This window comes from Anas acuta, chromosome 4 (genome assembly GCF_963932015.1).
Source record: "Anas acuta chromosome 4, bAnaAcu1.1, whole genome shotgun sequence".
Classification (NCBI taxonomy): domain Eukaryota; kingdom Metazoa; phylum Chordata; class Aves; order Anseriformes; family Anatidae; genus Anas; species Anas acuta.
In genome coordinates this window covers 3,803,937-3,823,554 of record NC_088982.1, presented here as the reverse complement: position 1 = coordinate 3,823,554, position 19,618 = coordinate 3,803,937, and the positions used below count along the sequence as shown (strand labels likewise).

General features: G+C 36.2%; 1 protein-coding gene across 4 annotated transcripts in view; it reads right to left on the bottom strand.

Moving 5' to 3' along the window:
• The window catches only part of CTNNA2 (catenin alpha 2), a 468,162-nt gene that overhangs the window by 407,423 nt on the left and 41,121 nt on the right, over positions 1–19,618 (bottom strand). For all 4 annotated transcript variants that reach the window (XM_068679577.1, XM_068679580.1, XM_068679578.1 and 1 more), the window contains exon 2: positions 5,045–5,151. In XM_068679577.1, the coding sequence (XP_068535678.1) occupies positions 5,045–5,146 (102 nt within the window). In that variant the 5' untranslated portion in view covers positions 5,147–5,151. The remainder of the gene's footprint in view (positions 1–5,044; positions 5,152–19,618) is intronic.

Sequence of the window (19,618 nt, the reverse complement as noted above, 5' to 3'; positions counted from 1 at the left end):
GAGAGCATTTTAAGCAATAAATAGAGCAACACTGGAAAAAGCAAGGTGGATGATGTGCCTTCTCAACCAAGAAATCTTTCATAAATGAGATGTAAGGTTTAGTTTCAGTTAGAAATGAAAAATCCCAAATTCATTTTCTGATGGGATGCAGCATGGGCTCCCTGACACTAATGGCTATTGCCTAATGAGCCCCCGCCAGACAAGACTGATGCACAGTCCAACCTCCCGCACTGCCACAAAGGCCACGGATCCGAGTGTTTAAATGAAAAATAACTTTGCAATTGGGAAAATAGTCGTGCTCAAATAGAAAATAACAATTTGGACCTTATAATGTTACTAAATTGAGCTCAAATGATCAAAAATGAGCCTTTATAATTCATTTTCCTTTAGGCCTGTCCTGAAGACAGCTTCAGCTGAATCTAGCTATCAAATAGAGAAATTGCACAAAAATTCTGCACAATTACTAACACAAGTGGGACGTGTGCATCAGACATACAGTACTCCATCATCTGTAACCATTTTTCTGCAAAATTGTTTTAAACATGCATACACGTTCACAAAACCTCCAAAAGGAAGCCTGGGTTTGCATGTGTGCACGTGCAGTGTTGTGGTTCAGATGCAGCTCCCAGACAATAGCAATCAATAATTTCCCATGGAGATTAATTAGTCCACCGGATTTGCAGATCAAATGTGATAATGGCTCACCAAATACAAATAATCTCTGAATAACTGGAAAGGTTGAGTATATAAATATATTTCTCAAGGCAATACAGAAATCAGTTCATTTTCAAAATATACTGCACAAGGGATTAGACTAGGCACATACTCTTTGATGAGAAATCAAGTATAACATCAGCAATAATTATTACAATTTTCTAAATATGTCTCACTAATTAAAACTATTTGGAATTTTATATAATTATGTGTTTATTTTATATATAGGTTACTACATTTTATTGAATGATACTATAGACAAGAAAAATGCAAAAACATTAAATCAATGGCATCTGTCTGCCTTGCAAAATATTATTGTTTCATTCTATAACAGGACTCAGAGTTGGAACACTTACTATTATTTGTGTTATTTTTACAAATCTGAACTTATGCATGATATTCCAAAAATGAATATTCTGAAAAGCGCAACTGCTGCATGGCTCTGATAGTAAAGGTACATTTGTAGAACAGCCAGACTGCTATTTAAAATACCTATGACAAACTACCAAACAGAAAGTAGAAAATGTTCTAATTTAACACTAGAAAATTGATATTTCATCAACAAAGCATAAGCATACCTGATTTTCAAAAATTATACATAACTGTTTTCTCATTTATATGTTTGCATGTGAGTACTTTTTTTTTTTTTGAAAAAGACTAAAACAATTGTGTTCATGATTTATATAATCTCTTTCATTCTCATGAAAAGTCACATTTGTATTTAATTAAAATGGAAAATCACCAAAACCAAAAACTATCCTGAGTCATTATCGGCAATCTCGACCACAAACATCTCAATCACAAACACTATCTTCCAGCTACACATAAAATATCAGGTAAGGGCATTTAATCCCTTTGTAAAAAATTAATTCTTTTTTCTTCTGAAAACCACTCACAGTCTGACAAACTTGTCATTCATTTTGGTTACAAGCATGAAAATGAGAGAATAAGAGGCACTAATTCTTAAGGATATATTTTAGTTACAGGTTTTATTCTATAATGTTCATAGAATTAAAAATTTTAAGATTTATAGTAAAAAATGTCAACATTTATAAAATCACAAAACATTTATTTATTTTTTTCCACAAAATCTCAGTAACAGCAACGTGAAAAAGACATATGGCAGATACGAGCACATATCTGTTACACTTTAAATATGACAACAAGCACTGGGCAAATGGATGCTTCAGTAACTTCCAATACACTTAGACCTCTGACAGCCAAAGAAAGTTTTAATTAGTTTGCCAGTTCAGGGCTGCCTAGAATAAATGCAATTCTGTCATTTCTAATGCGTTCTCATGATCAGTTAATGGATTTTTTTGCCTCCAGCTCAGACAACCTTCCTGTCTTATAATTTCTTCTAAATCAATTCATAGGTTATCCATATTTTCTCATCTGGAACACTAATGAGCTTGTCTAAAATTCAAGTTTTAATGTGCCACTCTCCCGACTCACTGCCATGTTCTTTTTCAAATCCACATCACATTTCCGTATTACTCCACAGAATTTCAACAGAAATCACTGGATCCTCCACCATCAGAAAATCTCATTTCTGATAAACGTTACTCATTTATGAGCCTATATATACCCTCAGTTCAGAACCTAAATCCTACACACACACACACACACCCCAGATAGACACAAAAAGCTTGATCAGTATTTTTGAAGCCTAAAGCCTAGTGTATAACTGTTTTGCTTTTTTTTTTTTTCAAGCACTCTTCAAAATCATACACAGCCTGGATAACACAAGGATCTTCTACAATACTCAAGTGTGATGCCAAAACAAAGCATGGATTTGTCTTGACAGTGCTAAAAATCACACCATCCAACTAATTTTGGCTGTAAAGGACCACAGGATGTCATCTAGTAGGGCTACCTTCAAAGTCAGACCAGATTGCTCAGGAAATTGTGCAGTCTGTGGCCATTGAATCTCTCTTCTATCAGTGACCTACTGTTAATTAATTGTGAAATTACATCTGTAAGATTTCTGTGTTAAGCAGCTCTTATGAATCTACATTGGACTTCTGAGTTTAAATTGAACAGAGATTAAATAACTTACATGTTTTTAAAAAGAAACTTTCAAAGTAGATGTTCTTTTTAGGAAACGGTTTTAAATTTTCTAAGGAGATTGAAACATGCTTGCACATGCAATGTGGGCTCAGTTCTTGTGGAGTTTATCATGGCATAGGCAGATTGCAATCCAAGCCCAAACTGAGATAAACAAGATACTATTCTTGACTTGACCAGACTGTTTATGTAGCTTTAAGAAAGGAAAAGCTTTCAAGCTGGGATGATTGTTAACTTTTGTTAATTTATCTGAGAAAAACAAAGAACAGATGAATAACTTAAGCTAAAAATGCAACAGATAAACATACTCTGAAGGTAGCACATTTCTCCTCACTCAAAATTTTCATGGTTATGTTTGTGTGGCTCACAAAACATGCTTTAGTCAAACACACTTTATTAGATTCAAACTAGAGGAAAATAGGTAGAACTACTTATTTCTCTAGAACGAGAAATAAATCACATGTTCAGAAAGTTCTTTTTTATATTTTCATACTCTATAGAGGCCTACATCATGAAGAAATCAGAATGGAAGTATTCATAAACTGTGAATAAAACTGCAGACATTGCTTTAGCCCCTCTGGACTGCATTTTGTTTCCTCTAGTCTTCTTGACATACTGCTGAAATAGTAAATAAATACAAATGTAAAAATATACAAATGTAAGGATCTTGGAAACAGTTTTCAACAATGAAGAAATTCACATCATGTAGTTCAACTTGTAATTGCTGTATTTGCATTGCTGAGGACCAACATCAAACCAAATCTAGCTAAACCTTAACTTCAGGAACTATGAAATTATGATGGTGCTTTCATTTCTGAGCTGTTATATTATTTTCTCTCTTCTGTGCACATTGTTGAAAAATAAAACAAAATGAAAGGAAAACAGGAAAATCACTCTCAGAATGCTCAGTAATTTACTCTTTTCACAACTGACCATGATGCCACAGCAGCCTCACTTCCCTTGCCAGCAGGTGGACCAGAATAACATAGAGCTCATAACATTTTCATTTCATATTGCGATGTCTTCTGGATTTTAGTCTGTCCTCCATATCAACAATTGTAAAGGTTTATAATGATAGCTAATAATCACTTTATCAACAGATCGATGTACGTTTCACATCATTTATTTATCTTTGAATCTGTAAAGTTTTGTGCAGTGTCACAGACATTCCCAGAGTTATCTGTAAAAAGATAATGCTTTTTTTTTTTTTTTTTTTCCCCAAAACAAATAAAGAAGACTAGGTGTAACTTCTTTGGAAAGTGATTGCTTTTAAAGAGTGTGGGAACCATACACAGACATCATATTTAGAGAAATAAAGAAGTAGGGATTTATATTTGATATCTGTTTTATTCTGAAAACAAACCATCTTGAAGTCTGGTCTTATGCTCAAAACAAGGCCTAAATTTCTACCCGTCAAGATTCACAACATCTACAAGAAAACTGTTAGTAACAGGTGGTTAGGCAGATGGCGTTGGCTGGCATTCTTCATTTTTAATACAATTAGCATTATTATAAGGAAAATGATTTATGTATTTTAAATAAAGGGGCTACCCATATTAAAGCTTACTATGGTGGTTATGTAACTAGCTGCCTATTTCTAATAGCACCTCAGGAAAAGAAAGGCACCAGGTCACAGTTTCAGCAAATCACCCTGCTGATGACTGAAGCTTGATGTCTACTGCCGTATTTCTCCAGACCACGTCACTCCTGTCCATGCATTCACAGCACATTTAAATCTATACAGACACAAGAAACTTGATAGGCATAGATACACAAAGATGTTCTTTGACTATGTGAAAGCTGATTTCTCTGGTTAAAAGATAGATACCACTAATATATACGTTATAAACATCACCTACTATCGTTTCCGTCATACCATTTTTAGTCCATTTAGGAATGACTGGACATGTTTCCTTAATTTGGTTGGTTGGTTTTGCTGAACCTGTCTCCCAACACAACACACCAAGGGCATATGCTCAGTCAGATCCCTGTCTTAAATCGACTGCTTCATAAATTTCTAATCTGTTTTTGAAAGACAAGCATAGCTAAACAGTTGTTGCTACTGTATTCCCACTCATATTTTCAGACTATTAATTATTTAGAACAAGAACTTCCGAACACATTTCAACAGAGTTTTCCACTAGAGGTCACGAACAAAAGCTATTTAAAATTTTACTATTTACAATTATTAAGATAATTACATATAATGAGTAAATATAGCATCATGCTAAAAGAAGAAGTAAAACAAATAGAAGTTACTCACTTGAGTAACAAGTGGCTCCAGTAGCCTCTCTACTGTGAGAGTCCTGATTTCCAAACTTTTCGGGTCCCATTTCAAAATGATAGGTGACGTTGCAGAAGTCATACTCCCTAAAAGAGACAAAATGACACAAAATGAACAGATATTAATACTATAATGTCCAAATACTGTATAAATTTCAGGGAGCAGCACATGTTGTTCCTGTATACATATAATACTTCTCCATAATATTGCTACTTTCCCTCTGCTCCTGAGAACACTCAAGCATACCACTGCCACATCCACGAAGTGCTTAAAAGCCTGTGTTCAGAAAATTCTTCTCTCCTATACCCCTAAGATACCCTATCATGCTGCATACATCCTGTATTGAATGTACTTGGTATGGATTGGATGGCCCCTGGAATTTTGGGAAGAAGCCATAGTGGAGCAGGTACAGCCCATGCAGGTTTACCCCAAAGGACTGCGCCCATGGAGAAGACCCACACTGGAGGTGGGGAGAAGTGTGAGGAAAGTGAAGCATTGAACATCTCAGACAAACATTACAGACTGACAACAACCCCTATTCCCTGCCCCCTTGTGCCTCTCAAGGGGAAAATGGGGGAAGAAGAAAGAGTAGTGAAAGAGTAAAGTTAAGCCAGGGGAAAAAAAAAAAAATGTAGTTTTTGCCTTTGTTTCTCAGCATGCAAATCTATTTAAATTGGCAATAAACTAAATTATTTTTTTTCCAAGTCAAGTTTTGCCAAGGATGGTAACTGGTGAGCGATCTCTGCTTTATCCCCACCCACGAGCTTTCCATCTTATTTTCTCCTGCTAAGGAGACAAGTGAGAGAGTGGCAGTGGGTGTCTGACAGCCAGCCAAGGTCAACCCTCCTCGCATGGAATACAAGTAATTCAATGAGCCTGTGCAGCTTTCTGAATAAAAATTCCCCTCAGTAGTTATGATTTCTTAATTTTGCACCAAGAAGAACAGTATTTGCTCAAAAACAAAAAGGATTTTCTAGATCATCTTAGGCTTATAAGTTTAAACAAGGCCTAAAACAAAGACAGCAGTCATTTTATTTGCCATTTTGGCTTTTCATTAAGTTTTCAAGACAGTTGTCTTCATTTTTAAATTCCAGAGACAGAAAAATCCAGCCATCAGGTTGCAGGACACATACAGTCCACCTCACAGAGCTAGCAATTTGCTCTGAAAGTGATACAGTATTCAGTGAAGAGCAATGCCAAACATAAACTAGTTTGTCTATTGAAAGAACACTGACCCTGAGAAATCCGATCACATAAATGTTAAATTAAAATAATTCAGGTTTAAATATTTCCTTTATTTTAATCATATAATAACTAATTAATTGAAAAGAAAAATTAGAAATCCCGTATAATTGGAACACTATAAGAATAACATACTAAAAGTAGGGAAAGACAAAATAACATATTATACATTGAGATACAGATTAAGCCCTCTGTATATAATATCCCAAGTGTTTTCTTCAGAACTTACTACATTTAACTGACAAATTAATTCCAGTAATACAAAACAACAAAGAACTGAGTGAAAAAAATCAAGACTATAACTACCTCTTCTTGAGTAACAATCTAATTTATAAAGCTTAGTTCAATAAGGTACACATTCAGTACTTATAAATATCATCCAGAATACACAACATAGGTTCCACTACTTTACTAAAGAGAATGTCTTTGACTAATTACTATCACTCAAAATTAACAGACTGGTAAGTCTATGCAAAATTCATTCACAGTCTGTGAAAGATTTTCACTGCGCAACTGGCAGACAACTTGCAATACTTGCTCAAAAAGAGAGGCATATCAGAACTCTCTAATCAGTGTATTTATAAACCACATATAAATACAGGCCTCAGTCTCCTCCCACCTGCAAATATTTAGTAGTAGAATTATCTGATAATATCTAGTGTATGCTAAAATTACTATTATTCAGCTTCTACTCTTATGCAAAAAAATCATTAGGCTTCATGCTTTACAGCACTGAAAGCACCCATGTGTGTCATTAAATAAAAGTATGAGACAGCTTCTAGTTGCTGTAAACATGGTTAATGTGGGAGCTATTCTCATTTTTCCAACAATGTTTAATCATCTTTCAGAACCTGCAAGTCTGTCTATAAAAGGATGGTTGCTACTCCAGTTGGCCTCTGTATTCGCAGAATAAGATATAGGTAGGCAAAGATTATAGTCAGTAATTTATCAGTTATGATACCTGTAAATGTGTGAAATACATCTTAGTTCTTTCTAGTAAGTGTGCTTTTCCTTACTATTAACATGGGTTCTGAAACACATACTTCTTATAATGCAATACCTAATTAAAAGCTGTAAGATAGTCCAAAGCCTACAAAAGCAAACTAATTTCAGTGGATGGCAATCATACAGGTGACACAAAAGATGCAAACTGGATGACCAGTTTTTTCAATTGGAATACTGCCTCAGTTTCAACCTTTACTAAAAAATAGGAAAAAAAATCTTTCAAAACTCTATATGAAAGGGCAAGCAATGCTTTCAACTATAAAAGATGTATACAAGATAAAAACTCATTAAGAGCCTCTAAGAGGTTTTTTCATTTCAAATCTGCTCCCAAAGCAAACAAGTAAAATAAAAAAAAAGTCAAATCAGTGCATTTTCCCCAACATTTCTCCAACTGTTGTCACAATAAAAATTTTGAATAACAAAAGAATGAAAAGCAGTTTCATGCCAAAGCATATATGAACAAATGAAATATTTCTTCCTCACCATTTCTACAACAATCTTCCTAGACTGAACAGGTGAACTAGAACAGCTCAGTTGGATAAAGGAAAGGATGATGACAATATCTTATTTCTACTTTGACCAAATATCCCCCAAACCATTAGCTTTAAGTGCTTCACTGAAAACATAAATCACTCATAGCTTATACCTTGCAGTACCTGCGAGGAAGATATCCTGTGTTATCAAGATAATGGCATCACATAACATTTTTCATACAAACATAAAAGTTTATTATGACAGATGAAAGAAAACAGAAGGAGATGTAAGGAAAAGAGATCCCCTGTTACTGTCTAGGCTAGAATGATATCCGCTATTTTCTTAGGTAACTTAATTTTTTTGCTTCTCTCTAAAGTTTTCAATTTATTGTCATTTTTAAAAAATGCTCAGCAACACACTTAGACAACCATCCACTCATTTTTCAAAATGTGAAACTAGGTTTCTCCACTGAGTTCCAACCCCTGTAACTTAGAAATACAAACTAATTGTTCTTCAGGGTAAATCTCATTGAATTAAGCTTTGCGTGGTTTTGTTATAATTGCATAGTTCAGACATTTTTAGAATAAATTTTCTGTGAAACATTTTCTGTTGTTCACATATATTATCTACTGGCAGGCTGTGATTATTTAGTATGAATTTGAAATTTAATATTATCACATAAGGAAAGTATGTTAATAGCAGTGTATTTTAGCCATTGGACTTCTAATTAAATGTTTTGCAGAGATGATTGGCAATCCTACTCTTGAAACTAACTTCACATTTTTTCAATAATATATCTAAGGAATTCTATTGCCTAACTGTACTTTTCCTCCTAGAATATTTGCCAAAGTACGTGCATCTCTTGCTTTCAGCTTCTCCTAAATATAGCAATAGAGAAACTTCCCTCCCCAGTCCAGCAAATTCTCCAATGTGAACAAAATTTGTTTAGGCAGTCTGTCTTCAAAGTATCATCTATAAAGAAAATAACTGTTTATTTCAGTCAGCAATTCATTGGATTGGATTCCTATACTAGAGCCAAGTCCTAACTATGCCAGCAGAATTCTGCTCTAACATTGCAGTCTCCAAAAGCCTAACCCCACAATCACCCTTAGCATCAACCTGTTATGAACAGCAGTATTTTACTGTTTGGAACCTTCTACAAAAGCACAGCATTTCTCATGTGAAATTACCTGTTTGTCCATCACACTATGACATATTGCTGTCCTCCACAATAGACCCAATTCCCTTGTGACTTACAGAAATGTCCACTGTGGTGGCTAAACAAGTGCCAGCATTTCTATGCTGCAACCTAAATGTGATATTTAAAATATTTTAACTCTACAAGAACAATCTTAACTCTACAACTTGTGTACAAGTATAAGTATTGCCAGTCTAGAACCGCCAATTCTTAGTCCAGTTCACATGTGCAATGCAGAATATTGCAGAAACAGAAGTGCTCAATATTTCTTACTGAATTAAAGAAATACCTGTTCTACTTGATTTCTAGCAAATCTATAGGATTAATCTGGTGGAAATACTGGACTGGAAAGAGTGTCAGCACAGACCTGTAATTACATTATATTCACTACTGCAAGGCAAAAAAAAAAGTCTTCATTGGTGAAAAAGGTGAGAAAGATGGACATGCAAGGCAGAAAGACAATCAGATAAGAGAAGGCCAAAAAAAAAAACCAAACAATCCAACCATAGATTATCCCTTGTTCAAAAACATTAAATTTACTATAGTCCAGAAAAATCTTTTGAATTATTAGGCCTATTAAGAAAAATGTACACTTTGCAAACAATTCTATCACATCCATCTCTGTTTACACTCTATGCACCCAAACATGCTTCCATATATGCTTTAAACCAACATAATCTTCAAGGCTGAGAGGCCAGCTCAGCTTTTTCTGCACGTGCTTGATTCTTTGCTATAACAGCGCTATAAATTCCATTAAGAACATAACCCCGTTGAACATTAACTAATCCTGCAAAAGAAAAATGAGTTTTCAGCTCACTGCCTGACTTCGGAGCCACGTGGGCAGCAGCACCAGCTGCAGGAAAAGCTCTGAATGCAGCAGTAGAGGTGATGGGCAGGGCAGAACGGCCTCTTCATCAGCAGCATGGACACAAACAAAGATGCCTGCAAAACTGCACGATAGATATTCTGTGCATTCTTGGTTTGCATCTTGTATTGAGAACTTTGTCAAAACAAACACTTCTCACCACGTAGACATGCTTATGTTAAGAGTATGGAATTCCACACACAGCGGATTCCAATAGATACAGAAAATCATAGAATATCCCAAGTTGGAAGGGACCCACAAGGATCATAGTCCAACTCCTGGCTCCACACAGGTCTACCCAAAAATTCAGACCATATGACTAAGAGCACGGTCCAAATGCTTCTTAAACTCCGACAGGCTTGGTGCCGTGACTACATCCCTGGGGAGCCTGTTCCAGTGTGTGGAAAAATTATGTCTCACCTCACAGAAGCATTTTTGTGCTTAACTGGGAGCTAGAAATCTAAACATTTGAATGGTTATATCATTGGGTATGCCTACAGAGTCTAACAGTCTGACAGTAGGGATGCACAATGTTGGCCCTCGATTACCTGGCATGGTTACAGAGCACGCTGGAGCACAGGACAAACAAGCTCAGCCATCAAAAGTATGAGCAACGCACACAGCCTAAGAAACTTCACCTCTGGGCTAATCGGACTGACAGAGGACTGCGGTGTTACCTCATGGGACATAAAGCTGAGATTCTGCTGTTACCAGTCATCCATCTGCAGCACGGAGCACTGCAGACATGCACTGAGAGCTGACCTGCGCAGCCTAACCTCGTACAGACACCACCACCTCTCATTAGGTCCCTGACAGCCAGTACAGCCTCCAGAAGATGTGGCTGAAATGAAGAGTTGACATGGGCAGTTCCCGTCACCTTGCTTAAATAAGGTGGAAAAAATAGAAGAAAAAAAAAGATGAATCAAGATGGTTTGGAGGAGTATCTGTCTCTACATGTTTAAGTAACAAGTTTTTGACATACTTGTTTATTTTGTCTCAGAAATTGGATTCTTCTCTCATCTTTCCTAAAACTTAGACAGGAAAAACGAGTCAAAATAAACCATTTGGCCTCATGCCCAAGCCCAACTACGCACAAAATTTTAGTTTGAGCTTTTCTAAGCTCTTCACTTCCTTTTGGATTCACAGTCCTCACCCCCTCTGCTAACCCTCCACCTCCATGCTGGGTTGAGATTCTGGTCTGCCCTTAAGGAAAATTATTTCACAAATGAAAGCAGCCCAATATGGAAATCCCATCTTCTACCAAGAAAGCCATTTATTAACAAGGAGAAAGGCCTTGAGAAGGGGAGGATTATCTTGGTAGCAAAGTCAAGGGGACAGTGACCACGGAGTCCCCTGACACCCAAACAGGGAAGTTATAAAAAGCCTGAGTCATTCACACTTCTCAGTTACATTAACCTGCTCATTCTTGGAGGCTACTGCCTACACCGAGACATGATTGAGTTGAGAGGGAAAAATGTCTGTAGGAACTAAAGAGATCACGAAGAACTCATCGGGAAGGTATAAGCTCAGTACAGAGGTCACTGTAACAGAAAGGTTCCCCCTGCACCCACACACAGGACTTCCTTCCACTTCTGCTTTAACCAAAAGCAACAACATTTCAGAATTCTGTGCCAAGCCTAGCTGCAAGCAATGCTCAAATGGCTTTCCCATCTACTACATGGGTTAGAAAACCAACTCTAGTTTAAAGGCTTACGAACATCTACGGTTCTGGATTGACTTCCAGTTCGGACTCCCACATTAGGGCTGCTGGAGCCGGCACTCAGGTGTGCTACCACGATGTGGCAGAGGTTGCACATCCTGTCTGGTCCAGCAAACCTTGGAGCTGTATCCAGTCCTTACCTGGCCCACTACAGAAAGAGGTTTAGACGAGCTATAAGATTAATCTGAGGACAATCTGTTGACGCCAGAACAAGATGTTGGGCTATCAATTCAACCGTTAGGTGGAATTTTCTGCATGGAAGGTCTTCACTCTAGGAGGATGTTAGATACAATTTCCAGTTCTTAACGCCTACAAATCTAATGTTTGGCTCTCTCTGAGGGAACCTGGTGATTCAGGGAGGGCTATCAGTAAGAAGGATGGAAAAAAGGGGGATTGCCATTTGTCTGTTGTCACAAACATTAAGAGTAGAATTGCCTGATATGAAAATTAATTTATTCCAAATGGTATTAAACCAGAATGAACGTGCTTGAAAGCAGGTTTAAGCAGCCATGCATAAAATCCATATGTTCTTTTTTTTTTTTTCTTGCTTTACTCATAAGAACACACTTTTTTCCACTGAAAAATTTTTAAAGATAAAGGAGTTTCCTAAAATGCTAGAAGATTTTAAAGAATCTATATCAAAAGGAGCCAAAGCCCCAACAAAAGCTTGTCAAGTCACTTCCATACAACCAAAGAGTTGCCCACAAATCACTCTGTATTTTCACAGCTCTTCAGTGCCTCCTAATAAAAGTCCTCTCTCAGACTTCTGGATATGATCAAAGTATCTGAGATCGCTGGTACTAGGATGCTGGTTCACACAGGATCACGTTGCAAACCCAGAAAAGAAAAAAAAAAAAGATTTTATTTCAGGTACTTACTTGGTGCAGGTCCCATGCTATGCATTCTCACTCCATCACATTTCCCCCCAGAATAACATCAAATATGTAATTATAATAAAAATAATACGTTTAAGTTACTTAGATTATTGTAGATATGATCTATGTACATAGATGTTCTTTCTTTTTCTACTAATAAAACCATACCTTTTTAAAACATATCTTTCAAATTCTGCTCATCCTTATCACAGACATTAATTTCAGGTATTAATTTCAAATCTTGCAAAAAAAAATATATATATATATTATATATATTCACTATACCTGCTTACCCTCTTGTTATTTTAATTCAGTGTATGAAACTGGCACAGGCAATACCTGTTTACATTTTACAAAAGCATAAAAGTATCAAGTATACTTGATTTAAACTAATGCATGTTTGCTCCCTTGAATACAGAATTTCTCCCCCAAATTCAAATGGTTCTTTCAAAAAAAAAAAATAAAAAATCTTAAAATTGGTTCTAACCATGATTTTGCAAGCTTTTGCATGCAGAGGTCATCCTTTCACTGAAAGTATCCCATTTCCCATTTACAATTCCTCCAACTTGGAAACTAGAATTAAGCATTACCTCCATACTTCCCTGCAGCTTTCCTTCATATCTCTGGAAGAGAACCATTCATTACACAAGATTAGCCATGGTTATCTTCAAATTAAACAATTTACACATTTTTCCAAGTCAAAGTTAGGTGGGGGAGGTTTTGTTTTTTATTATTATTATTAGTCTATCTTTTCAAGTAGACTATTTCCCAGCTAGTTTCACTACAATATCAATACTGATAGCATCATCTCTATATGCCTTTCTTCTTTATTACATTTTAAATTATCTATTAATTATTTCATTTAAGAGCTTTTCGCTTTTGTTGCAGAAGATGCAACACTAGTTTCCTGCAGTGAGCAGGATCTTCTAGTTATCCGTCTATAGATACAACCAGCCCAAAGCTTGTCCAATTTCACTGTTACATACTGGGTGACAACAGTCCCCCCCTTGCCCTTGTACAGTCTCCAAGCTTCAGTACCAAGGAGAAGGAGCTGTTCCACTTTCCAACTCCATAACCGATACATTAAACAGGATTGTTTTCCAACAAAGCCCCGTGGGAGCACAGTTGACATTTCCCTCTACAAGAATTTATGGACGTTAATAACCTTTCTGAAAGCTCCCACCAACTCCTGGATGCTCATATTGTCTTGTTGCTGGTATCTGCATTTGTCAAACTGTTCATCGACTGCCTCTGTGAGAAATTCCTACAAGTCTTAGAGAAATCTATCAGCTAACCTTGTGTTCATTAAATCTGCTCTTCCTCTGAACATCTCAGACTCGCGTTAAGTTGCACTTTCCCTAGCAGGAATAGGTGTCATTCTCACTGAAGCCACATGCATCATTCCATAATTATTTCCCAAGCTTCCACTAACCCCCAAAGGAACAAAATAAAATTTCATAACGCTGGAAATAGTAAGTTTTAGAAACAAGAACTAAACTAATCAATTTTCCTTGATCTCTTATTACTGGAATTTTCCTGATGTTATTCTTATGCTGATGGATGTTCTAAATAAATCACAATAGATAGGCATCTGTGATGATATCCAAAATCTTTTCTTTTCCCCGGCTGTGCGTTCACAGAATTTGCTGTAGTTTCATTAGTTAATCCTGGAATACCATGTGACCGCATAAGAAACACATCACCCCCAATATGTTTTCAAACGAAATAATTTAATTAAAGGATAATAAAGGTTTGTTTCATATTCAGGGCAGCCCTTTATTCAAGAGGAAATGAGTAATGTAGACAATCAGAGAACACACGCAATTCTTCATCTGAAAGATGACATCCAAAGCGATAACAGCGTAAATGACATGCTTAATGAAAACAACAAAAGTAGCTATTTCTCCTAAAACACACAATTTTAACAAAAAATCTAACACGGAGGGAGACCAAACCCACCTGTACTCCCTTTCTCATCTATTACACTGTGACTCATTTTGTTGTCCTTATTTTTCCTCAAAGCATGGAGGACACTCCAGAAAAGCAGGAAAAAAAAAAAAAAAAAAAAAAAAAAAAAAAAAAAAAAACTTGTGCATGTTTAAAATTAGATGATAGAATGACCTCAGTGAGGCTATCAATCCACCATCAATCTCTCACAAAACAATGGGAAGCATAGGTGCTTGAAACTGTTAACCAAGAATTAATGCAAGGGTTACAAGATTTCCACTGCTCTCATAGATTTATAGATTTTTAATTATGAAAACTTCAGATACCATTAAAAAAAGAAAAAGTGATTGTGACAAACTTCTTAATCCAGGCCAAGCAATTCTTAAATGCAGTGAGTGAAAGCTGAAACAAAGCAAATACTTAATAGAAATAAATGGCTTTTAAAATATTGTTGAATAGTGAAACTATTTATAAGGAAAAATTTACAAGGACTTGAGATGGATTTTCCATCACTGTTTATTTTAAATTCAGGACTTCACTGCCTCAAAGGTAAGGATTACTGTAAACATGACTTAATTCATTAAAAGATACGGTGCGTGTTGTGCAGGCGATTACACTAATCGCATCTCTGCCTTTCAGCACTCATTCAGTGAGTGTATGAAAACACATTGCCCAGAGTTTTGTAGAGGGGACGCCTGGTTCAATCAAAAAATAAAATAAAATAAAATATAAAAGCATTGCACCTGGAGAACCGTGCTACTTTACTTTAAACGCATCACAAGACAGAAAACAAAAACAAAAATCAACAAAACAAAAAGCAAAGGGCTGGCCTGCTTTCAGAAACCATGCTCACACTTAAACAACCACCTGATGGCACTCAACAAATAAGCAGGTCTCCAGAGTAGATCCACATGCCCCAGCAATAACAAAATTCAGCTTTCTTTTCGAACTGAATTCTAGAACCCTGAGCTCTAGCAATGGGCACTGTGTACCATCTGTTGCACTACTTTCCATTAACTAAAGAAGCACATGGATTTAAGAGTTCCAGCTAATTACAAATGTGCCAGTAGAGGTCACACAGGCCACTGACATCTAGAGATTTATGCTCCATGGAGACATAATTTGTGTGGTTTGACACCCACAAGCACTGACTGGTACAATCCAGTATTTCTTTTAAAGTGCCCATAAAATACAGCAAATTGTTTGATATACATGTAAAGAATGAACACATTGAGGTTTGTTTGATTTAAGCAATGCTTCTTTAGCTTTAGCTAAAGGAATTACTCACAGAAGTGAGAGATGGAAAGGTAACAATCTAGTGACGGTTGGTACGTATATTATACATACAGAATAACAGCATGAAAAGTAGAAACAAAAATCATTGTAGCTGATTTCCTGACTATATTGCTACTTTAAAATTTCTCCCTTGATAAACTATGATGAAAAAAAAGCCAGTTTTCAAGAGAGCAAAATTATTTTATTTGGCTCCCATCCATGGCTCACGTAATGTGAGTGTATGTTGCTCACCATCACAACAATGCAGAAACACTGTCGAGATTTACTATTTTTTTTCACACCAGCACCAAAGAAAACAGAGAAGATAATTTAATAGCAGCAAGCATCATCATCACTTCTCTTCATTGCAGAGGCATGGAAAGCATCCCTTATCACCACTTGTCCCTGATCGCGATATATTCACTTTTTAAGCCCACCTCTTTTTTGGTTTTGCGTACTGTACTCAAATTATCTAGCCAGTAGGTGAAGTCCTGCTCTTGCTATTCCTCAGCTGCATGCTCAAGACATTCCACAGCAACCTATCACTTGTTCTGCTGCGATCTACAAAGCACTATAAGTTTGTCCCTTGTGGCTATTTTGTGGTTCTTGTTCAGTTATTTCTTACTGCATGTTTACATCCTACCTTTTAAATTCGCTTTGTCTTAACATAATTCCACTGTGCAATATTATTTTAAAACAATTCTTATCACTGCAGCTCCAGCTTTCTAATGTCTGAAAGCAGACTAGCCATGGCTGATTCTAGTCTACACTGCAACTCTATTAATACTCTAGCTTGCATTGTGAGATCTAATGTATTATCGTTAGTCCATAATTTTCTGCTTTCTGTGTAGTACTCATAGCTAAAGATCTTTTTTCCCCCACTTCCTTCATAAAGGAGTCTAGGAGGAAGGAACCAATCAAGGACAAATGGGAGCCTGCTATTTCTGTGACTTCCCTGCTCATACATTTCAAGACTTATTTTTTTGCCAAGATGCAATTGCTTTGTCCTCTTGGCATTAATTCCAGGCCAATATTACCTGCAGAACATAAACAGCCCTTCAATAATATTGTCCTTTTTAGAGGCCCAAAACTCATATTTATAAGATCAATCATTTCCTCAAAGTTCTGTTATCAACCAACAACTGAGATATGGAAAGAAAGTATAGTGACAATCTTAAAATTTTCTGATTTTCTTCAGTCAGCTCTTATGCAAACTGACACAAGTGTTCCAGAAATCTTTAGAAAAAAATTTTTTCTTTTTCTTTTTTTTTTTTTTTTTAAATTAGCTGCTGAAATCTGTGACATTATCACAAGTGAACACAAGACAGCTCCAATAAGCTAGTGGCCACTCTAGATGACATCTGCACTTGCTATCAGATTGAGAGAGTTTCTCAGACCAATCACGGTGTCTGTAATTAGGCTCTACATCAACCATTACTTTGAGGAGAATCCACTTGCAGTTTTTCTTTCAATTAGGCAAACCAAAAATACAAGGGCTTTGAATTAGTAAAACTAGGTTTTATTAGAACACAGACATTTTAACAAATAAAATTTAGAAAGAAAACCAAAATGAAAGAGATTATGAAAAGTATTTTCTCTTTTCCACTGAGCCCTTCCAGGGTAGATCTTCTCCTTTGGTCTTGCTCTCAAGTCTAGCATTTTGTGGAGACTTGTTGACTGCCAGCACTTTTCGTAAGTCTTTAATCATTGCAAAAAGTTCAATTCCAACACTGTTATAACACATCTTCTTGAGTGCCTCCTCTTTACTTTTTAAAAAATGCCATATTCATGGTAATGCTGATATAGATTAGCTCTGTAACTCACACTGATGGATCATGGGACCCAAGATACTTTTACAATTCAAACAAACTATCAATTGTCCAAGAATTAATACTTTACTTTTCCCCCTCCTCCTTGGTTTTCTGAGAAACCAAGGTACTGAGAATAGCTGATCTAAGGACTAGATACATCTACTGAAGTGCAAAATGCCAGCCTGCATCATCCAGCCATTTAGTCATTTCTCCTTTTTCCCTTCATTCCAATCAAACAAGAACTACAGAACAGAAGTGCTTTGAAGGTCTTAAAATGGCAATAAAAAAGACAGATGAAATTTAACTTTGTTAAATGTAAAGTGATAGACACCAGGAAAAAAGGACCAGATTCCTGATTACATACATAGTGATGGACTCTGTATTGGTTTTTAATATGCATGAACACAATCTGTGAATTATTATAGCTTTATGTAAGTGCCAGCTTAACACAGAGTAACAACCAAAATAAAGCGAGGAATTATTCTGACAGAGAAAGAAAAAAACAGAACACACCATTATGCCACTATAAATCCACATCATCAATACTATTTGTCCATCACTTTTCTAAAAAGAGTATAACAGGATGGAGAAATACAGAGTGGCAACAAGGACAATCAAGGACTTCAAGGAACAAGCAAATAGACTGAGAATCTTCACTGTATAGAAGAGAAGACTGGTGTGGGGAACAAAACTGAGCTGACAAAATCTTAAGCATCATGGAGGAAGTGAAACAATCTTTTGCTTTTGTCTTTCCCAACACAAAATTAAGAAATATATATATTAACAACAACAAAATACCAGCAAGGGTTTTGGAACCCTTGCTACCAGCAAGGGTTTTGGAACACCGTGTCATAAGGTACTGCATATGCCAGAAGTTTTATATCAGGTCAAAAATTAACTTGATACATTCAGAAAAGGGAAAACAAAAACAAAAAAAAAAAAAAAAAGAGCAACATAAACCACTGACCTGAAGCCCCTGACATGAAGGCAGAGAATTGGCGGTCAGTCTGAAAAGTCCCACTGAGTGCTTTCTCTACACCTTTACTCTGAGGCATCAAGCATTTCATCTTATTGTTTAATGGAGTCTAAAACTGTCCACACCCTGGCTTACTGCCTACCGTAGTATAAAAAGAGAGACAAATCACTTGGAGACAACCTCCTGGAAGATAAGGAAACCTCAAGTGAATAAAAGACTGGGACAGCTTTTTGGAGTGAGATAAATCTACGCCCTTTCCTCTTCCTGTGTGATAAAATAACCAGGGCACACAGTACCAAGCAATTACAGCAGCAGTAAGTTTGCCTTGACAAGGGCAGATCAGGAAGCAAGTAACACAGTAGATATTGAGGGTGCACCCAGAGATGGCAGTGCCAATTCACCTTCCATAGCCTACTGGTTCTTGAAGAGGTTGAAGACACGTCAGAGACAAGGTGTAGATGTCTACATGACCTGTTTGTTACTCAAGACAAAGACACTGACCACACAGGTAATATACGTGCTCTTCTCTCCCCTTTGCGTCAACAACAAAACGTAAGACATCATTAGCTCATCTCAGGTTTATCAGCCTTTTTTAGTTTGACAAATGGCATATGCAGTCAAATACTCGCATTGCTTTAATTTCTGCGCTTCTTCTCTTCCTTAGTTCCAGATTTTAACAGGATATTCAATAGTTCAAACATTCTCCAAAGAAGCATTATAGGTTTATGTCCTCTATACTACTTTTAATCCTTGATACTCTTGCACAGTTACTGCCAAGACAATAGCTAATGAGAACATTCAAAAGAAAGCAAAATTGTCTCAAAAAATAGGATTTTACTTAACATTTAATTAATTCTTTAGATCACAGACAGGAGCTCAAACATTCCTACCAGTAATTAAAAATATCATTTACTATAGTCAAACTCTTTTGAAACAAAGTTATTATTAAGAAAGTTTTTTTCCTTTTGAAACAATTGTTATTTCTGTATCATGGGTAAAAAAGTATCCTATTAGAATACATCACAATAATATCATCTGACAAATAAAAATAGAAGCCTTAGCAATAAATAATCCACTTCATTTTTGGATGACTCTTAGGATTGTCTTTCCTTTGTTATCTCCTATAATGTTAGTGTAGAAGACATCACTTTTCTCCAAACACAAA